Below are 23,152 nucleotides of genomic sequence, written 5' to 3' on the forward strand. Positions count from 1 at the left end.
CCATAAGAAGTGAAGTCCATTTCAGTTTCACATGAAAACAACACAAATGTGGAGGCGGTAAGAATGCTTGTGCAGGGTGGGGTACACATTTGGTAAATATATATATTTTTTATACGTACCATGACCATTATGAAATGTGTTTGCTGCTTCTTTGTGGTGGAGTGTCATTAAATGTGAATTCTCACATCCTCAAATCCAGACATGTTCCAGTTCTGCCCCTCCCTTGAGCAGGGCAATAGCGGTTAGGGGTGGGTATAGCAGGCAGGTTATTGTTTTTGATGGTTAACAAAAGCTGAAAGCTGCATATAGACAAAGTGGGACAAAGAGGACCTCCTTTGGTTTTCAGGTCCTTAGACTTTGTTCTTCACAGTCAAGTAAAGCACTCGTGCATGATGTTGGATTTGATGTAAAACCAAACCAGACGCTATTTTGTCTGGCAAACTGTCTGGGGTTTTACAATTCACAACCGTTATTGAGCGCGGCAAAGAATTTTGCTTTACAAGTTTCCGACTGACAACAAGAAGAGAGACATTTGTTCTTTGCTTAACAGGGGCCAGTCCTGGTCAAAGATGATGCTCCACTGGGGGTTGTGTAGTGACCATTTAATCTCAAAGTTAGCACAATTATGAAATAAAGATCCGGTAAATATAACGCAATTATTTTCAATGTACGTGTATGAACGTGTTGTATAAAGAAAAGCAGCGTGCAATGATTCTTTTTTTTTTGTTTTGTTTTTTTTGGTGGTATGAGGATGTACCTGGTGCCGAAACGACTCACGGAATAAACAGAAACGTGTTGATATCTGCAAATAAAAATTATGTTTAAAATTCTAAGGAAGGTAAAAGTTTCTTAAAGTGATGTGGATTTATCATTGCGAGTCTGAGAATAAACAGCAGAGTACGGAACGGAAACATCTTCAATCGCCGACCAAGAAAAAGTTCAATCATCAGATGGAAAAATTGATGCTTACAGTTTTCTGGGATTCTCAAGGGAACATTATCAGAGAAAAAGGTTGAACAATCAGCAGTGCTCGTTACAGTGAGACGCGTATTGAAGAGCTAAAGTCTAAACTTTAGATTTAACACAAGGGACTGATATCCAAGGCGTCGTTATCTCGCACGATGATGCACGTCTGCACGCTTCTGCCCACACTGTCGACACTCTGCAAAAAAAAAAACTCTGTCTATAGACAAAGTCCCTATAGTCCTGATCTCGCCCTCCATCAGACTTTCATCTGGTTGGTCCACTGAAAGCAGCCCTACGAGGATGAAGATTCACTTCTGATGAAGAAATGAAGACAGCGGTGCACTCTTTCCTTGACAATTAACAGATAATTTTTTATACTTTTTGAAAGTATATTTGAAAGTAACTGGAGACAAATGGCTCTGTTTTTTCTTGTGATTGTTGGGATGGCCATGTGTCCATTTGGTGGGGTTGGTTTGTATTTAATGAACAATAGAGCAAATACTTTGTCTTCGTGTCCTTCTTTTCTCTCACGCTTAAATTTTCAGAAGAATTCTTAAGAAACGCCCACAATACTCTAAATTTTCAAGAATTTCGTTACTAGGAGCAGTTAGGGAATTTTTCATGAACGTTGCTTAAGCCCTCCAGTCAGATACAGTAAACCAGTTTGTGTTCTAACACATGGAAATTTGTTATAACATGTTAAATCGTTTCAAGTGTCTCGCAGATTGGAACAGGATTTCTTCCAAAATTGCGCCAAAATCCACTCGGTCTGTCTTGCTTTAAATCCTGCCCAGCTAACCAGTCCATGCTGATAAACATAAGGCCATAAACCACCATGCTTCTTTGTGATAAGCAGTGCTGCATCCCTGCCAAGCGCATCGCTTTGTGTCAAAGCCCTGAAGTTGAATTTTGGCCCTGTGTGGCTTCTCCCACCTGACCTGTGGATCCCTTTAAAATGTCTCTCACCAACTTTTATAGCTCCTCCATCCAGAGGAGGATATCACAATAGTTCTGATGACATTGTTTTGATACTGCTCCAGGAGCAGGTCTATTTAAATGGACACTTTTGCAGTTTTACAGCAGCACACACACACACAAGACGATATCTAAATCAGTGTTAGGTATGCTGATTTAGATAACATGCCGAGGTTTCCTTAAAACTTAAATGATGTCATTTTATCTAGTCTTGTTTTCTAATACATAATAAATAGCTAAAACTTTGGTGTAAGAGCACAAGCAACACTGGTACACTGACCTCGAACATGGTGTGAAGAACAATTGTAGCCTTTGTTATTTGGTCTCGTCATGTGTTCAGTAAAATCCGTGCGGGGTTAGGGGTAGCTCAGTGGTTTAGGCATTGGACTACGGGTTCGGGAGATTGCAGGTTCAAATTCCACGACCACCAAGTTGTCCCTGTTGGGCCCTTGAGCAAGACCCTTAACCCTCAACTGCTCAAGTGTATAAAGAGATAAAAATGTAAGTCGCTCTGGATAAAGACGTCTGGCAAAGAATGTAAATGTAAATCTAGCCAGAGGTTCGTCATCACGGTTTTATCTGTGACGGGCGTGATGGCCAGACAAAACAATTGGAGAATGTTTTGTTTGTGAACCACATGACTTAAACTTTAATTCTCTTCGACTTAAACTTTAATTCTCTTCGACTTAAACTTTAATTCTCTTCGATCACCCACACACATAGTTCTTGTTAACAGGTAAAGTTACAAAGTGTTAGGACTGACTGGTGTCTCTCATATCACCCAATGCTGCCTGGGGCTAACGGATTGCGTTGTACGCTTCCACAACTGACATAGACCGAGCGTCCCCCCCGCACGGCGGGGTAACATTGTCGCCAGCGCGAAATCTTCACCTACGTCACGTCCTCCATCTATCAAAACCATCCTAACACTGCGGCCCCGACTCCCAAAGTCTCACCCCAAAACGCTGAAGTGAGTCAGGCTGTGTGTGTGTGTGTTGTGTGTTGTGGATGTTTAAGAAATCTGATTTGTTCAGCATGCTTCACTCTGCGTGGATGCTCTGCGTGCTTTGCATTTCGCGTGCCGTCGTGCCTGTGTTTGGATTTATATCTGCGTGACTTTGAAGCTGTGTGAGAATTCGGATGCACCTTATAAGCTCTTTATGAATCTTTGAACAAACATCTAATCGATATGCTTAGATTATAGATTTTTTTTCTTCCAGTTTGCAGTGTTGCCTGTTTCAGCATTTTTCTCGCTTTGGTTTCTCACGCGGCTGTAAAATGTGTGTGTCTGTGCAGGAACCCACCCAAACGCGGCGAGTCGTTCGGGATCAGCCGCATCGGCAGCAAGCTGAAGGGCGTGTTTAGGAGCAGCACGCTGGAAGGAGCGATGCCCCCTTCCTACAGCATGGTCGATGGAGAGGAGGACGTGGTGAGCCAATGTAACACACACACGCACACCTGCGCCATTCAGTGCTTGTTTAGACCTTCCTCCATGTGTGTGTGTGTGTGTCAGGTGGAGGAGGCGACCGTGGTAGTGGAGGACGACTGTCCCGTCCCGGTGGAGGTGGTGGCTACTCCAGGAACGCAGCGCAACCTGACGGCGTGGATCATCTCTATCCCCTTCGTAGACTTCTATGACGACGAAGCCAAGAAAGAGCGCGTTCCTGTCTTCTGCATCGACGTCGAGCGACACGACCGCGAGCAAGGTGTGGGGCAAAAGATTCATCTCTAACACCTCTGAGTGACGATGGTTAACACGCCACAGTGTTCCAGGGCGTTAGACAAACGCCAAGACCGGGAGCGGAAATCTGGGGAGTGATAAGCACCTGTTTTTAATTAGACTTATCACTCCACCACACACACTCGCACATGGCTGACTCACGTCCTGGTCCCGGTCCTGCTGAGGGAGGTTTAAAGAACGCACAAACAGAGACAGATGGATTTTAATCTTCATTAAAAGAATTAGACAACATCAGGCTTGAAATGTTTTAAAAAACGATGTGTCTGTCTATTTTGATTCTAACAGTTGCGTTATCTCTCTCTCCATCTCTTTTCACTTTCTTCCTGTCCATCTACTCTCCCTCTACCTCTGTCTTCCTTCCCCTCTTAATTCCTGTTCTGTCTCTCGTCTTACTTTTACATGCATGTCTTTCCTGTTGGTCTGCCTGTCTGTCTGTCTGTCTGTCTTTTTCTCAAACTCCCTCATTTTCTCTTTGTCTCTCTCTCTCTCACTTTCTCCAACCGTTTTGTCCCCTCTGCATTTATATCCATCTCTGTCTCATCCTCACCATGTCTCACTCGTTTTCCCATGGTTTAACCCTTTCCTTTTGGTCTGTCTCTCTCTCGTTCCAGTGGGTCATGAGACAGAACGCTGGTCAGTCTACAGGAGGTACCTGGAGTTCTACGTCCTCGAGTCCAAACTCACAGAGTTCCACGGTGCACACGATTTTCCTCTCTTTGTTTTCTTTAGCCCCCCGACTCTTTGAGCTCATTTCATCTGAAGTATTTTCCTCGTACACAGGTTCATTCCAGGATGCACAGCTCCCTTCTAAACGAATAATCGGACCAAAAAACTATGAGTTTTTATCCTCCAAGCGTGAAGAATTTGAAGAATACTTGCAGGTAAACTTGCTTCTCTTTGCTTTACTAAGTTTACTGAAAAACGAAACTACACACTAATGTTCTTGATATGTCTGTGTGGGCGTTGGACATGTGGTTTAACTGGAAATCATGAGACATCAAACGACTGATTTTCTAGGCATGGCGTTAAATGGTGTGGTCTGGACATGATGCATAAAAAAAAAAGTTGAACTATTGAATAAAAATTGTAGTTATTAAAATGGTAAAGCTTTATAAAGGAGATTTAACATTATTTATGGAAGGTATGTTTAAAGTCAGACAGTCAGATAATTGGACATAACCAGCAGTGGTCTACCGTCCTCTTCACTGATGAGTGTCGGGTCAGCTTGCACAGAAATGATTGTCGTCAGCGTTGCTGGAGAAGGCGAGGTGAGCGATACGCTGAGGTCAACATGGCCCTCAGGGTTTGCTTTGGTGGAGGAGGTGCAACAGTCTGGGCAGGCATCACCAGTCAGCGCAAAACAGATTTGGTTATTGTACATGGCTCAGTCACTGCACGTTCTTACCTCAGAGACATCATAGAACCCATCATCATCCCCCAATTCCGCCAGCACACCCCCAACTTTCTGTTCATGGATGATAATGCTCCACCACATCGTGGCAGAATTGTCACAGCTTGACTTCAGGAAGTTGGAGTGCCTCATATGGAACGGCCATCAATGTCCCCTGACCTGAACCCCATAGAGCACGTCTGGGACCAGTTGAAGCAGAGACTGGATGATCGTACCCCACCCCCACGTGACCTGGCAGAACCGCGTGTAGCACTTGTGGAAGAGTGGAAGGCATTGCCTCAGAACAACATCATGAGGCTAGTGAGGAGCATGAGACGTCGCTGTCAAGCTGTCATTGCAGCAAATGGTGTAAACACCCGCTGCTGACACTGTCAATTTTTGTTATTTGGGGCTATCCCTGTTATAGTCTAAATTTTTGGGGTAATAAATATTAAACTAATGAAAATGGTGTTTCTTTTCATACATTATTAGTAATATCAAAGGGAACTTGTACTTATTTCAGAGCAAATAGGAACAGCACTCATGTAAATAACAGTATCCCTAACTTATTGTGACTAGTGTATCTATATTTAGAGCTTAGCATTTTTGATTCGGTTATAATTTGTTGTGCGTTTTCAGAACCTGTTGCGACACCCCGAGCTGAGCAACAGCCAACTGTTAGCAGACTTCCTCTCCCCTTACAGCATGGAGACGCAGTTCCTCGACAAGATGCTGCCTGACGTCAACCTGGGTGCGATACCGCTTTCACATTCCTACACGTATCTGCTGCACTTACTTGCACTCATACTCACTGACTCATCAGCAAAAGCTCATAATTCATTCCAGAGATTCACTCTAGGACTTTTAGGAAATTTAAATCTTGAATTGGATTTAAATGTGTCGATTGCAGTTGTACAAAATCTTCGCAATTGGTTTTTCGCGTTCTGTTAAGAAACAGAGTCGAGGAGGCCGGTGCAGGCATAATTTTATAATTTATTAAAATATTTAAAATTATCGAACAAACTTAAACTAGTCACAGAAACAGGAACTATAACAGAAACTCCATTTTGACTTGACATGAACAGGAACAGCCAACAGACGATGAGGTAAACGAGAACAGATGAAAGACAATAAACTTAAATACATCGAATAAAAAAAAAAAATAACCAGGCTCGGGTGGATGTCCAATACTGTACAATCAGGAACTCGTTACTGTGGTTTGGTCATTCAGTTTTTCATCTCCATCTATAGCTCTTCTGTACTGTACTGTAACCTTATCATCAACAAGACCTGGAAAGTAAAAATAAACAAGACAAGTGCAGCTCATGCTGTTAAAATACCAGGCATGTGGAGGATAAAATTCCACTAAGTACTTTGATGAAAACAGGTTGAAAGTGTGCGTACCTTTCCTTCTGTAGTAGTAGACACCAGCCAACATAATGAGCATAACACCCACAATAATGAGAATCACGACGCAGAGGGTGTAGGAGGAAGAGTCTGGAGAGAGAGAGAGAGAGAGAGAGAGAGAGATCATCATTATTTTAAGTCAGATATATATTACCTTAACACTGTTTACTGTGTGAGCATAAAATCTCTCCCTAGTAAAGCACAATCAAAACATAATAAAGACCAATCAATAGAAGCCACAGGTTTGAACCTAGCATAGGGTTTGTAGTAATACACACTGATCAGCTATAACATTATGACCACCTGTCTAATATTGAGTGATACACTGTGGCAAAAAAAGAGACAGCCACTAAAACTAGACTCAAATGCCCAGACTTTTAGTCGACTAAAACTTGACTAAAACAAAAATAGGACAAGACTGACTAAAATATGAGAAAAACTAACAGGGACATTCATCCCGGGACTAAGACTAAAATTGAAAATAGCTGACAAAAATAACACTATATAGATGTATGGACTCATAATCTTTATGAAAAGATTCATGCTGATTGTGATAGTAAAGCTGTCAGAAGTTTTCAATTTTAGTCTTATTCCCGGGATGAATGTCCCTGTTAGTTTTTATCATATTTTAGTAAGTCTAAAAGAAAATAGTAAACTATAAAATATAAAATATAAAAATGAAATATAAAACGAAAATATTAACGCGGAGGCTTGCGGACTCTGCAGAACCTCGGGTAGGCAGTTGCGTTTTTTTAACCCCATTCCCCTCCCCCGATTTTCTTCCTAATTTAGTCGTGTCCAATTCCTTCCTGTCACTAGGGGGCTCCACATTAAGCTACAACTAGTCGGGAGGGACGAAGACTATCACGTGTTATACACCTCCATCTTTTCAAACTGAATGCTCATGCACCGTTGGGGAAAGTGGAGTAACATACTCGGAGGACAGTGCTATTGCATGCTGATTTCGTCATTGTCACTGTTTGTTGATACCCGTGACGTCTCGTCATTCTTCCACAAAAAACTCATTGACTTGCTGCCTAATATATCTCACCTATTTCCAGCCACCATTGAAACGAGACATTGAAAATGTGATGTCTAGACAAACTGTGATGTCTCGACAACCTGCTCAGTGCAACTTTAAAACTATAGCAGCTCTTGTGGGATGTTTATGGTTCCGCAGTGGTCAGGACAAACCAAAAGTGAAGGAAGGAAAACCAGTAAAATGGCGACAGGTTCATGGGTGGTCTAGGTTTACTGATGCACATGTAGAGTGAAGGCTGGCCCGTGTAGTCCCGTGTATTAGAAACGCTATTGTAGACCAAATTGATGAATAGATTAATGCTGGAGTCCATCACTGTTTTGGTTGGTAGTATGAGGTGGGTGGTCCTGTTATGGCTGATCAGTGTATGTTTGAAATTTAGATAAAGGCCTGTGCACTCTGATTCTTTATTAGGAATGGCTGCTTTTTTAGGCAGTTATCCAATTAGCCAATTATGTGGCAGGAACACGGTGCATAAAAGCAGGCAAATACAAATGCATCACATCCAACATCAAAAACACCCAAATAGTTTAAGTCAAAACAGTCACAGTCTTTTGTGGCAATGCCACATGCAAAACTGCTGCCCCAGAGGATGTTCATTGTTTGTTCTTGCACCCTGTCGTGTGAAGATCCCACAAGATTGACAGTTTAAAAAAAAAAAAAAACCCAAACAAGCCTGTCTGGCACCAACAAACCGTCCCAGGTCAAAGATCACGTTTCCCTCTATTGTGACGTTCGACAACATATACACAAGCACACGCTGCTTTACCGTGATTGGCAGGTTACAAAACACATGAATGTACATTTCAGTTAACGTAGTGTATATTGCACTTATAAACAGTTCTATCATTCCTACATTGTTACTTTCCAGGAAGGATTTTCAAGTCGGTACCAGGGAAACTCATCAAGGAGGTGAGTGGTGTGGCATCCCCACTTTATTACATTGTTAAATATAAACTGCTACAGTAACCATGTCTGTAAGATCTCTTGTACCCCACCCCCATGTGTACCCCACCCCCATGTGTACCCCACCCCCATGTGTACCCCACCCCATAAGACCCGAGGTATGATGAGGTATGCTTCCTCTTTGCAGAAAGGACAGAACCTGGAGCCGTTCCTTCAGTCCTTCTTCATGTCGTGTGAGCAACCGAGACCCAAACCGTCCCGCCCTGAACTCACTGTACTCAGCCCCACAGCTGGCAGCAATAAAAAGGTACTTTTCCTCATAAAATGATTCACATTTTTATTTGAAGTGGTTGGACCCGAGGAAGCGAGAAGACCACCATGGAATACTGAGCGCGCAGTCATATGTTTGGGAGCAGATACAGTGAGAATTCACTACTCAGTTTCCATGGTTGCAACGTTAAATAATATAAATTGTCAAGTTGTGGAACAAACATCAGTTGTCACACTTGTAACTGTCAAGTCACACAAGCGTATTGGCTTCAAAACCACAGCGAACACCCTCCTCTCAAACCTATATCTAGAGCATGACGCTTGTCGGTTATTAACTAGAACTGGTAAGAATGTGCATGTCACACACACGACCTGCTTCCCCCCCCTTCCTCATACGGTAGCAGCACACAATGCACTCCATACAGAGCTTTTTTTTAAAAAACACTCCTACATTAAAAGTAGGTGGAAAAAATTTACACTTCCTTCATCCATATTCATAAAATTCCCAAAGTTCCCCTATAGTGTGTCTGTTAATGCTCCTGCTGAAATATCCCTGTTTCACTTCTCACTCGAACACGACGTTTCTTTACCTCTGTAAATGAGCTGATGCTTAAATTAAACTTTTGTATTTGTATAACGCTTCAACAGTGGTCATTGTCGCGAAAGAGCTTTGCAGAATCGAAAGAAAATTGGGGAAATGTGAGAGAATGTGTATGAATCAAAATGATCAAACCGTCCCTGATGACATCTGAATGTCTAAACAAGACTACGTCTTTGAGTATAGCTATAAACTTATATAGCTATAGGTGCCATGTGTTCTTTAAACTGGACTGAAATTTCTAGTGAGTGAAGACGTAAAACCGATTGACATTTCCGAAAATACTCCAAGCGCAGTACAGCGACTCCCGACTCCCGGCCAGTGTTGGGTGTAACGCGATTTAAAGCAAGTTAAAGTACTTGCATTACTTTTTTGATGTAACGAGTAATCTAACGCGTTAGGCCCGCCATTTAAGTACTCAGTTATTTAGTTATATTTAAAAAAATTTAATCCGTTATTCAGCAGGCATTCCGTCTGTGTGTGTGTGTGTGTAAAAGTCGTCCTACAAGCCCCGTCCCCCATAACCCGCGTCCCCCTCTGTTATTCCTGCTGTTATACCCTGATCTCACCTATGCGGTTTTCCTATGCAAGGACCGATGCGCGGAAAGATGTAAACGCCAAAACTCGCGGTGAATCATGATGAACCGTACTTCCGGCCACCGCGCGAAACCGCGTAGGTGAGATAGGGGTATTAGTGGTTAACAGATTATGGGCCAAACTTCACTGAGTGATGAGGGTAGAATAATTATAAAGGTCTTGACCAAAACAACATGCATGAGGAATCATAAAGGAGTTTCCATTTCCTGCAATGGAAAAGTACTCGACTAGTTACTTTTATCAGAAAGGAACGCTATGATGAATTACTTTTTAAAGACAGTCATTTTGGAACGAACGCTCTGAGGAATAAACGGCCTAGTCTGACCACCAAAGGTGTTCTGTTTTTGCAAGATCTCATACTTTCCACCATAACACCTGCACATTTCCTGGAACTCAACTGGGCATTATCGGCACATCCCCCGTACGGTCCTGACCTTGCTCCAAGCCATTTCCACATATTTGGGCCAATAAAAAGCTGTCTCTCTGTGCCAACATTTTAGATGTGAAGGACGCATTCTGCTCATGGCTCTTTTTATCTTGATGTTGTCCAAAAACTAGCAAAACACTGGGATGAGTGAATTAGTGCAGCATGGGGTTTTGTGCACTGTAAGGTGAAAAACATTGTTATTCTTTGAAATAATGAATAACAGTGAAAGCAGAATTTATAGTCTGACTTTTATTTTGCGTCAGTACAGTTGAATGTATTTACCTCGTTCACTTATGCGGAATACAATCTGGTCACGACTACACAGCACGTTAACTGCTGGGACCGTGGTGCAATAAAACTCACACACCGAGATTGTGTTAGCATACGTGACTTACACGATTTCTCCTTTTGTTTCTTTTGCTTTTATAGCTTCACAATGTTCTGTATAAGAACAACGCGGCCCAAACGGACAGCACGGACAGGAAGCTGAAGCAGAACTATTTTTTGGAGCAGATGGAGCTGGAGGGAGTTTACGACTACGTGATGTATGTGGGTGAGTACAAGTAACTTGGTATCAGTTGGCAACCAAACCTTATTAAACCGGTACAGTATCTATCCATCTCGTATCACTTTTATTTATAGCAGGTTCGGGAAAAATATGAAATACAGCCAGCGTCAGGCAGGTACCTTAACCAAGCCGTAGGTCTGAGTGTATCAAGAAATATTTGTTGAATTGAGAAACACTATTACAATTAGTACAAGCCTCTTTGTAGTAACACTTCTGCTTTATTAGGAACTGAAAGCAAACAGTTGTTAAGTTCCGTTAGATGTAGATCGCCAGGTCAGGGATCAGAATGGAAATATTCATAATAATCATGCACTTATTAAATCAATGTTGACGAGACACTTTAGAAGTACTTTGAGATTTATTGCAATGTTATAAACAGAAAGCGAAAATGCGCACACACACACACACACGTGCAGCGTTCCATTCCCTCACCTTAACCCACCATACAGTATATGTACATATGTACATATGTGTGTGTGTGTGTGTGTGTGTGTGTGTGTGTGTGTGTATATCCATTAGGATGCCTGAGAGTCTGGGCTCCGGGCGTGGCACGGGGCCCTCAGGGGCCCTCACGCGAGATTTTACTGCACAGCTCATACACACTTGCACATACTGTATGCACACAAAACATTTAGACACATTTAAAAAAAAAAAGAAAAAACATTCTAAAAATGCTCGACTCAGAAAGGAAGTCAGTTATTTTGGCTCGTTGGCAAAAACGCACCCGATGGATTTTGATAAACTCCTCCTAGGGAATTCATACGATCTCCACCAAACCGGGCCGATGTGATCTAAAGACATGGAGGATGCAAAACTGTAGAGGGATTTTCCATATCTCAAAGGGTTAGCCGTGGCGATGCCTTAAACCTGATCAATAACTTTATTTCTGGCATTATAATGAGTGACACGTTCAGTAACATCATAGTGTGATGCTTTTTTCAGCATCTGTGGCCTATTCTACACATGTACACATCACAAATATTAACACACACATGCATCTCTCACATGCACACATACACATACTGTACACACACACACACTGCAAATGTTAACACTTTCACACATACAGGCATTCACAGTGCAAATGTTATCACTTTCTCACTCACACAGACACACACACACACGCACAAACACACTCATACACACATACACACACACACAAAACATGCACAAACTGACAAGTCACATGTCTCACATGCGTCACACACATACTAACACGCATCACGAATGTTAACACACACTTACACACCACACACACAAACATGCACAATTAAAAAAAAAATTATATTTATTCTAAAATGAAATATTAATATAAAATATGATATAGATATTAAGACGTATCTGCTACTTCTGCTCTGTAAATCCTTCATAACGGCTCTAATCTAAGGTGCTGGTTGTTAATTGGTGATTTCTGAGGCTGGCTTGACTTCCTGAGAAGGTCTTCATGAGCGCCAGTTTCAACATGGGTAACATAACAACATAACAAATAACAACTGACTGCTGTTGTTGTTGTTGTTATTGTTGATAAAGATGATGATGTTACTCAATCACCTAATGCCATATGTGTTACTTCATTATTGTGAAATCTCCAGTATTGTCCTAGAATGTAGAAAATATACGCAAACTTGTGTCCCAGCTTTATCCATATAATTATTTTTACGTAACCAGTCGATGATTATTCCACCGTTATGTAGGAAAAAAAACATGCATGTTTATTACTACACTGGCAATAATTGTAGACTGGCACGCTATATCATTCACAGCTGCTTTCACACTCAACTCTGTGTTCATGTGTGTGTTAGGACGCGTGGTGTTCCACATGCCTGACTGGCTGCACCACGTGCTCTCGGCAGGCCGTATACTCTGTAAGCAGACTCTGGAGGCGTACATGGACCAGTACCTCCAGTACAAACTGGACCAGATCCTACAAGAGCATCGCCTCGTCTCATTAATCACTCTCCTGAGAGGTCGGTCATAAAACTCACTAACAACCAAACCACATACTTTAGGAATATCTGTATTCGATATGTGATATTTAGTCAGGCTTTATTAGTTGCGGGTCATCAGTTTTAGGACAGGTGACCAATAAAAATGACTGTATTTGGGAAACAATAGGGCTTTTGCAATGCTGTTTATGAGGAAATGAAATGAGTAACATTCAAACAGAGCGCAGAAAGTCTGGGACGCTCTTTCCACAGTGTCGCAGACTTGTTTATTTTCCGGTAGACTTTTATAGAGGAAGAGGTTAGCTCCTTTTGCTGGGAAGTGAAACCACCTTTAAATAAAAATGAAAAAAAAATGCTCTGGGCAGTGGTTAATTTCGTGTTCCTTCAGGCGTAATTGCTGCCACTGATGTTTTGTCCTGTATGGTTTTATTTTTATTGTTTATTTATAATCCTCCTAGACGTTTGGAATATGGGGACCTTATTTGAGCATTTCACTTGTCAGCATTCACTCTATCCATTGATAATAGGCATTTTCTTCTCTCTCTCTCTCTCTCTCTCTCTCTCTCTCTCTCTCTATCTCTCTCTCTGTCTCTGTCTCTGTCTCGCCCACACACAGATGCGGTGTTCTGTGAGAACAATGAAGAGCGCTCACCGGAAGACAAACAGAGAAGAGCCAAGCAAACATTTGAAGAGATGATGAACTACCTGCCAGGTTGGTAGTCCCATGCGTGAATTGATGGCCTTTGTAGTGTGCACATGAAAATCCGCCCCTGATCTCGACCGCCAACGGACCGGAGTCAAACAGATCGGGACGTTTTATCAGTGTGGGACCGAAACGAGGACATCAAGACATGAGAAAACTAAATACTGTATAAATCCAGCTTAGAACAAGAAAGTCATGGAAATGTCAGTATGAATTATGGGCTTGTGTCGCTGTTTATTCTGCACGTGTGAGGCAGTGGTGCAAACAACACCGACGAAAACACTCACTGCATAATCAAAAATATGCATGTTTACGGCCCACGATCCTCAGCTGTCTGGTTCCAAGACTGCAATTAAGAGACTCTAAGTTTAGAATGTTTCTATTTCAAACTTCAAAGGGAATCTATAACACATTGTAGCCTTTAAATATCTGTAACTGTCGTAACTGACATCGCACAAACACAACAACAGTCAATCCCTCATCTTTCTTTTTATTTGCTACACAATCCTGTATCTTGAAAACTCGAACACTTTTACTGTTACACTCCTTACCTGCAATTAAATTATTAATAATTTAAATTTATTATTAAAATGCAAGCGTAATATATAAATCTTTGCATCAGTGAAAATTTTTTATTATTCAACTATCAGGGTAAAGGGTGAAAATGAAAGAAGGAAGTTATATTTAATTATGTATAATATTACTGAGGCATTAGCTGACATTTAGGCAGGAGCCCGTCCCCTGTTTATGCAGCACTATTTCTTCTTTTGTGAGAACTGAATTTATATGGATGTGCGCTGACTTGGGTTTTAATTTCATTTAGTGTATGCTGTCTGGTCAAAAAAAAACTCCAAGATTTCCAGTCGCCTTTAGCTTTGGTTACTGCACGCAATGTGGTGGTCAGATCATGTGTGGAAATGGTTCCTCATGCTCCCAGAATGCCATGACATCACGGCAAGAAAAACTCCATGAAAAATGTGATAACCTGGTAACTCATTCAGTCCATTCAGATCATCAGCTGCCTTCATTTTCTTGCCACATATTGACCAACTGAAGCAACCCCAGATCATAACACTGTCTCCAGAGGCTTGTACAGTGGTCCTTCTCACACTGAAGCGCCTATCGCCCTGGAATAGGGTCAGTCTGGACTCATCAGACCTCCTGATCTTCTTCCATTGCTCCAAAGTCTTTCAATCTCTCAATCTTTACGCTCCGTAACAAACTCAAGCCTTTTATTCTCTTATGAGTCTCACAAACAATTGGTTTTCTTATTTTACATGGTATGTTTATGGAAATGTTCTTAATAATCATAACTATGGTTATTATTGCTGATTTATTACTTTTTACCGTACTTCACTAAATGTTCACGTGATCTCCATTCATGATTTTTTTTTTTTCTGACCAAATTTCTCCCACAAAAGTGACAGTTCAGCACTATCCTTTCCAGTTTTGAATGGTTTGTAGCCCAGTTCCAGTCATTTGAACTATCTTTAGTCGTTTTCTTGCTTGACGCTGCCCAATGATTTGAATGACTTTTTAAAAGTATTTGTATTTTAAATTTATTAATGACTAATATTATTCCATAAAGGACCACTTAAATTGAAATAATTTAATCCAGAAATAGTTTACGCATCAGTGATTAATAACGTGCGATCCGTCTCGTTTGTTAGATATGGTGGGGAGGTGTGTAGGAGAGGACAACAAGTACGAGGGCATTCAGCTGCTCTTCAACTGCCTCCAGCAGCCTCTCCTTAACAAACAGGTAAAGAGTGAGTGTGAGTGTTTGTGTGACTGTGAATGAGATGTTTACTTGCTGAACCATTCCATGATGTGGGATGTAAATCATTGTGGCCTGTTCTTGTTTTTAGATCACTTACGTGCTGCTTGACATTGCGGTTGAGGAGCTTTTTCCAGAGCTCAGTGCGGTAAACCTCTCCCATTGTATTAAATGAGGATGCTTTCTTTAGTCTTTTTTCACTGCAGACTTCTGATGCTATTATATGATCCAGGCTTAAAACCTGATTTTGTCCTTCTTTTATCTCTTCACATAGAAAGAAAACCCAAGAAAGAGACAGATGTAAATAAAGAATAATCAGAGGCTGGCCGGAAATTTTGACATTCCAGTGTTTATTATTGCAGTGATGAAATAAATATATTTATTATTCATTTTAACACACTGGGTATTCTTTGGGTTTTATTTCAGGATGTTTTCACTCTTAAAGAAAGAACTATAAATCTCACACAAAGTGATGTTTTTAAAGGGCGTTCTTGCTTAAAAGGGCAACTATGATCTATTACAATTTCCCTTTAAGTCATTTTTAGACATTCAGATGGGTCTCTAGTGTGTATTTACGAATGAGCACCAAAAAGTGAGAAAAATACATTGCCTCCTTTTTCCCCCATTTTCAAAAAAACAACAATGGTATTTTCCCTGGAATGTGACCTCATATAAGGTGACGCCCTCCCCCAGCTTAGTTCTGCAGTTCTCAGGCAGGGATGTGGATTGGCAGTAGTTCATTTACGTTGACACTGAAATGGCACATTTGGAGGAGGAGTGAAGACTGCAGCACTAACTGACACATTTCAAGAGAAATCTGTCACCTATGTTATCTTGTTAAAGAAATATGGGTCCTTTAATCATTTGGTGTAAAGGAAGATTTCACTAGACTATTTCTATCCTGCCATCACAGAGACAATACAGTGTTGTCTGCAAAAAAGTGTTTAGTCAGCCACCAATTGTGCAAGTTCTCCCACTTAAAAAGATGAGAGAAGCCTGTAATTTTCATCATAATCCCAAACACACCGCCCGGGCAATCAAGGAGTGGCTTTGTGAGAAGCATTTTAAGGTCCTGGAGTGGCCTAGCCAGTCTCCAGATCTCAACCCCATAGAAAATCTTTGGAGGGAGTTGAAAGTCTGTGTTGCCCAGCGACAGCCCCAAAACATCACTGCTCTAGAGGAGATCTGCATGGAGGAATGGGCCAAAATACCAGCAACAGTGTGTGAAAACCTTGTGAAGACTTACAGAAAACATTTGACCTCTGTCATTGCCAACAAAGGGTATATAACAAAGTATTGAGATTAAATTTTGTTATTGACCAAATACTTATTTTCCACCATAATTTGCAAATAAATTCTTTAAAAATCCTACAATGTGATTTTCCGGATTTTCTTTTCTTATTTTGTCTCTCATAGTTGAGGTGATGATGAAAATTACAGGCGTCTCTCGTCTTTTTAAGTGGGAGAACTTGCACAATTGGTGGCTGACTAAATACTTTTTTGCCCCACTGTAGCTCTGACAAAAAAAACTCTTTATATAATGTAAAAATAAACTCCAAGTCTAATGAAAAAGTTTGTAAACCCTATTGAAATAACCCAGAACCTATTGGACTCATCAGTTACCAAAATGTGCACTATCTTTTACTGTTGTAATAGGACATGTGACTTAAATAATAAAAAGATGAGTGACTTTCTCACGTTTCTATAAAAATGGAGGGGAGACTTAGAAAAGTTATGGCAGGTTCATAATTGTTCTTTTGTGATGAGTTTTAGGGGACCATGTTTCAAAGCCTGGGTGCTTTGACACCACTTTAAGATCCATTTGCCACTGATGAATGAATCTTGTCTCAGGCTGCATTTGGTTAAAACCTTTAACTCTGAATTTCCGAATAGGAACAACAAAGAAAATGAAGATCTTGTCTTCAACTGGACTGTTTAGCAGGGTTGCTTTATAACTTAAGGAGGTTAAGTGGAAATTTGGGAATGTGTACCGAGATGGAGTTCCAGATGAAGACACTTATTTTGAAGATGCTTATGCGTAGCTAGCTACATGGATTATTGGACATCAGGTAGTATTTTGGTTAACCGTCCAAATCGTTCCACAGACGATGCCATCTCTTATCTACTCCACACATCACTTACTCACTTGGACACTAGAAGGGGGAATTATGTTAAAATGCTCTTCATTGACTACAGCTCTGCATTTAATACCATAATTCCCTCCACAATCACCACCAAGCTGGAGCACCTGGGACTAAGCTCATCTTAGGTCAGTGGATCTCCAACTTCCTAACTGGCAGACCACAGGCAGTAAGGATGGGCGGTCATGTCTCAGCCTCCCTTACTCTCAGCACTGGAGCCCCCCAGGGTTGTGTTCTGAGCCCCCTGCTGCACTCTTTGTACACATATGACTGTGTGGCCACTACCAGCTCCACCACCATCATTAAGTTTGCTGACGACACCGTCATGGTGGGCCTGATCTCTGATAACAATGAGACAGCCTACCTGAAGGAGATTAGGAATCTGAAGAACTAGTGCCAGAGGAACAACCTCTATCTAAACGTCAGTAAGACAAAGGTGGATAGTGGACTTCAGCACTAAGCAGGAGAGGAACTACCAGACCCCTGTCATCAATAAGAGCCCAGTGGAGAGAGTGGACAGCTTCAAATACCTCGGTGTTCACATCACGCAGGACCTGTCATGGTCCTGTCACATCAACACCGTGGTGAAAAAGGCCCGACAGCGTCTCTACCACCGCAGATACTTAAAAGACTTCCCTTCAAGGTGCTCAGGAACTTTTACTCCTGCACCATAGAGAGCATCCTGACGGGAAACATCTCAACCTGGTTCGGGAACAGCACCATGCAGGACAGACAAGCTCTACAGAGGGTGGTGCGATCAGCTGAGCGCACCATCCGCACTGAGCTCCCTGACCTGCACTCAATCTACAGCAGGCGGTGCTGGACCAAGGCCAGGAAGATCGTGAAGGACCTCAGCCACCCCAACAATGGACTGTTCTCTCTGTTGAGGTCAGGAAAGCGATTCCGCTCCCTAAAGGCCAACACAGATAGACTGTGGAGGAGCTTCTTCCCGCAGGCGATACGGTCTCTCAATCACACCACCACACAGTACTGACCCACGCATATGGTTTTTACACACACACTGGACATTCTGGACATTCGTTTACACTGCACAACTACACTTTGTGGTCATCATATCATTCATATCACTCTGTCACAAGTCACTTTAAATAAATCACTTTTAAGCATATTTGCACTGCATAAGTCACTTTTAATATGTGGATTGCACAAACGCTGGACATTACCATTTTTTCATTACCATTTATTCTCCATTACACACAAAAATTACATCAATATATACCTACCTGTTTAGCTGCTCTTATTCTTCTATATTTCTTCATACATTCTTCAAATATTTTTCTAATTGTGTATTTTTTTTGTTGTACAGTTATTTTATTTTTTTTACTTTAATTTTTATATTTAATTTTATTCTTTCCTAGTTTTATTTACCTAATTTTCATATTTATTTCCTATTACTATTCATAGTCTTTTATTTTTTTTTAGGTCACGAGCAGTTGTCTAAGCATTTCACTGAATATCGTACTGTGTATGACTGTGTATGTGACAAATAAAATTTGAATTTGAATTTGAACAGTATAAATAATGTAGTACTGTTGCATTGCACCTCCAGTCCTGGGTTTGATTTTCGCATCAGGCCTGTTTGCATGGAGCCTGCATGTTCTCCCCGTGCTTGGTGGGTTTCTTCTGAGTTCTCCGGTTTCCTCAGAGAGTCCAAAAACATGCAGATTAGGGCAGTTGAAGTTTTCAAAATTGCCCGAAAGTGTTGATCGGAGGTACTACCACGGTTGTACAAATGGGAATAAATACAATCGTCACCATTGGCCACAGTCACCACGGCCCCAAGTTAGACTACAGAGCTTCCAAGATGGATGGACAGAATATAAGTAATGGATTTCCCTTTATTATGGCAATACACGTGAACATCTAGTAGACCAGGCCCATGCATGCAGATATACAAACACTGATTAAATGAACAGCTCAATGATGTTCCTACCAGCAAAGATCAGCAGTGCATCCCCAACCTCTTCTAAATCCTGCCAGTTCCTGTCTCAGCTTAAGCTAAATGGCTGCATCCATTCTGCCAAGAAATGTCCTGTAGATATTTTTGGATGAAATTGGATTACTTTCTTGGGATGCTTGTCAATTAGACTTTTGTTCCAGTCCTCGGGTATAATTTCATTCTTCCACATGTTTCCGAAGAGGATCTGTGAGCACTTTGGTTGGGTATTAAAGGCAGCTTGCATAATTTCAGCATGGATTGAATCAATGTCTGCAGCTTTTTTCTGACTCTTGTTTCAGTTGCAGGGCTGAATATTATCTGCTGGTGCAGAGTTGCCAGGGTCATCTTTTTCTGGGTGACCTTGCTGCCCACATTTTTCCATCCTTGCCTTTGACAGGGTCAGAATGGTTCATGTTGTTGCCACAGAGTTGCTTTGTGATTTTGAATGAAGCACTTATCTCGCCTCTTAAAGCTGCATTCATCTGCCAACTTTTTCGACAAAGATTACTTTGTCCCTTTTGGTGTTCTTTGTTACCTCCATATTTTTGATCTTATATGCTTCTTTGAACTGCTTTCGACTTCAACATCTTGGCCTTCTGTTGTTTTCTCTCTTTTATCTCCAGGCCAAGTACAGTACAAGATATTATCCATTCCTTGCTCTTTGCTTTCTTTAGGCCAAGACACTAATGGCCAACCTCTTCCCACATGATGTTAATTTATATATTTTTTTAAATCTGCATTAATTGGATTGTCATGAAGACCATATTTGTTGTGTGAATGTTCATATGAAAGATTTGAATGACAATTTAATCTATTCATATCGCGCTTGGTAAACAAGGCCCAGTCAATGTTGTCATTTAAGCGACTTTGTCAGTATATTTGGTGAGTTTAATCCTGTTTGTGCCGGTGAACCGGACGGAAGGGGAGCCATAAAGGACATAATTACTTCTAGAATGGTTGAGATGGCCTGTTGTGCACATACATTTGGCCATATTGTGTAGTTTTAAAGAAGCAAAACAAAACGTGACCACAAGTGTGGTTTAATTATCCAAATAACTTTTATATCAAGTTACTGTATACTGTATATATAAGGTACAAGCTTGATAGTACTTGCTATGACAACACTGGTAAGTCAACTGACTAAACTACTGAAAGTTAGTTAAGCTACAATAAGATAAAATGTTGACAAATGAAACATTTGGTAGTGTTCTTCTAACATTCTTGCAAGAAATAGGTGTCCTGGAATGATCACACAATGACAGGTTTCTTTAATGTCCTTTCCAAGTCTCCACTTTAAAAACATGCCGAACATAAACAAACAAGAGGAAAGAACCCGGCAAGTATGAAACAAGGTGGTGGAAGCATTGTGGTGTAGTCTATTAATAATAGACTAGAATAAGCACATAGTAATTACAACAATAATAATAATAAAAAAATCAATAAATTCTTATAACCAGTGCAAGAATTCAACAGTACTATAACAGTTTATCTGTTTATAACAGGTTATCTACAATGCCATTACTACTTGTATGAATGTGAAACGTTTAACTGTTTCCCCTTTTGCCCTTTAACCAAATGACCTTGCAGAGCAGGAGAAAAGAAAAAGAATTCGCCATTGAAATTCCACCATAAAAAATGCAGCCAGCTGCTGATGTGCCCCACGCAGTAAAGAACCTTTGATTGAGGTTATTTGCAATTGAAATGATACAGCTCTGTATAATAGACAAAGCTGCTGTTTTCTGCATCTGACTGATGCAATGTCTTCAAAATAGCCTTTTAGCTATAGGAGTTACAGAAACGCGACTTACACAAGAAACGAAGTAAAGCCTTTAAAAAGAATGCTTGGTTCTGTTTAGAGACTTTCTTTTTTTCTTTCTTTGTGAGGTCCCCAACTGTACTTACAGTGACATAGTGTAGGGTATAAAAAGCAAGCAAGCAAGCTCAAGGTCAGTTCGGCGCAAGCAGCGACAGATGAACACAAAGCACATTCTGTTCCACAGCTTGCTCCCTGAGAACTGTTACTGAAGTACAATGACTGCCTTCAGTCAACTTCCTGAAAAGCCTTTTTTTAAAGATAGAAACAGGTGAAACCACTAACAAAAAAAACAAAACAAAGAACGTTAGACTAACGTGACATTCACAAAACCCGCTAAGGAAATGAGGTGGCAGTTTTTTTTTAACGTATTTAGAAAGAGGTTGTGTTGTCTTACGATTTTAATCAGCTACAGTAAAAACTATAAAAATAAACCCGTACAATTTAGCTTTTTTTTTTTTTAAATAAGAAATAAACATAGTAGTTAAGTGCATGTCTAAAAACAGGAAGGCCGAGTATAATATATAATTGTATGATAAATGTATTATAATTACATATAAAATTTGAAAAGGAAGTAAAACAAGACCGTCTAATGTATAAGTCGGGTTAGTTTAATAATAAATACGTAATATTACTGTAAGATATTATTTCAACCTTCCTGTTTTTATTTCCTCATCTGATAACACATTATACGCAGTCTCAGCTTTTACACCTCTATACATCATTTCCCAGAACAACCCGATACAGCTGTGTCGATTTAAAACAATATTCAAAACACACACCAATAGAAAACATGAAAATAAAGGATCTTCTTACCCTACAAGACACCATAATTGTCCCTAGTAAATATTTATAAAATATACATTCTCGTCAGTTGTAAAACAGTGAAGAAATAACCGAGACATTGACGTGTACAGTACAGCGGAAGTACTGGACCAAGCTCACAAGCTTAGACACGAGAGCCAGAGCAGCACAGACAGCAGTAAAGCAGTCAACTGACTTGAGATTTCCACGGCAGAATTTAGGAGACGGATTCGTCCTTCCACGGATGGGTGAACCCTCTGCCTCTCTGTGATGTAGCGAGAAAAGACGGATATGTCGAGGTCACCTGCGAGAAAAATCAAACGTTACATAAACACAAGAACACCTGCGCCGTGTTTATTTTTCCAACGTGTTTTACGACTTCTGTCTGGAACTCACCGTGTTTCGGGTCTGACGATCTGCAATACGTAAACTTAAATACATCTAATTAACACTTTTCTCCCTATTGTTTTTTTATTTATTTATTTTTTAAAGTTGTAGACTTTGAAGTTTAAAAGTCTCCCTGCATGTATGTGTTTTCGTCTTGATGTCTAGACTCCAGAGATCCCATCGTAACTGTTTACATAGACGGTGATCTGATAAAGACATGCTTTTTAAAAGCATTTCATCAGATTAAAAGCCTTTTGATATGTGCAAAGTATCTCTGCTTATTGTGAAGCATTAAATTAGGCTTCACGTTTTTTCCCCCAAAAAATCTCACCTTTTTTATCATCCTGTCCTGTATAAGAATTTCACACCTGACAGATGAAAAGGAATAAATTATAGAGAAGGCCAACATGTGAATCTGAATTCTATACTCAAGGATCTAACTTTAATTTAAAGTAACTATAGGATAAAACACGGTGGGTCCTGGATAATATCGGAAAAAAATTAAAAAACAGCAAAACAGCAAAATGTTTAGTATTAAGACTTAAATAAGCCGGTATTTACTCTGCCAACACTTGAATCCGAGCCTCTGAGGTAAGACAAACCTTTCTCATTCTTTTATCAGGAGGGAAAATCTGTAGCATCGAATACCCAGAGTGTAGCAGCCTCTGAAAGAGAGCATTAGCTTTGTACACAATGACTGAGGGAAAGACTAGCAAAGTGGATGGAGTGTTTTTGAA

At 40.6% G+C, this 23,152-nt stretch overlaps 2 protein-coding genes across 3 annotated transcripts in view; one reads left to right on the forward strand and one right to left on the reverse strand.

Annotated features, from left to right (window-relative positions):
- The window catches only part of snx14 (sorting nexin 14), a 36,911-nt gene extending 21,206 nt beyond the window's left edge, over positions 1-15,705 (forward strand). For both annotated transcript variants that reach the window (XM_053484181.1, XM_053484189.1), the window contains 13 exons: positions 3,238-3,370; positions 3,455-3,647; positions 4,294-4,377; positions 4,463-4,563; positions 5,712-5,823; positions 8,390-8,430; positions 8,612-8,731; positions 10,746-10,869; positions 12,687-12,851; positions 13,447-13,542; positions 15,204-15,295; positions 15,402-15,458; positions 15,585-15,705. In XM_053484181.1, the coding sequence (XP_053340156.1) occupies positions 3,238-3,370; positions 3,455-3,647; positions 4,294-4,377; positions 4,463-4,563; positions 5,712-5,823; positions 8,390-8,430; positions 8,612-8,731; positions 10,746-10,869; positions 12,687-12,851; positions 13,447-13,542; positions 15,204-15,295; positions 15,402-15,458; positions 15,585-15,614 (1,348 nt within the window). In that variant the 3' untranslated portion in view covers positions 15,615-15,705. The remainder of the gene's footprint in view (positions 1-3,237; positions 3,371-3,454; positions 3,648-4,293; positions 4,378-4,462; positions 4,564-5,711; positions 5,824-8,389; positions 8,431-8,611; positions 8,732-10,745; positions 10,870-12,686; positions 12,852-13,446; positions 13,543-15,203; positions 15,296-15,401; positions 15,459-15,584) is intronic.
- Positions 6,229-23,152, reverse strand: part of nt5e (5'-nucleotidase, ecto (CD73)) — a 36,674-nt gene continuing 19,750 nt past the window's right edge. The window contains exons 9-11 of the mRNA XM_053484202.1: positions 22,225-22,332; positions 6,477-6,569; positions 6,229-6,362 (exon numbers count right to left, since the gene is read on the reverse strand). Of these exons, the coding sequence (XP_053340177.1) occupies positions 6,271-6,362; positions 6,477-6,569; positions 22,225-22,332 (293 nt within the window). The 3' untranslated portion in view covers positions 6,229-6,270. The remainder of the gene's footprint in view (positions 6,363-6,476; positions 6,570-22,224; positions 22,333-23,152) is intronic.

Source organism: Clarias gariepinus, chromosome 2, assembly GCF_024256425.1.
Source record: "Clarias gariepinus isolate MV-2021 ecotype Netherlands chromosome 2, CGAR_prim_01v2, whole genome shotgun sequence".
NCBI classification, from domain to species: Eukaryota; Metazoa; Chordata; class Actinopteri; order Siluriformes; family Clariidae; genus Clarias; species Clarias gariepinus.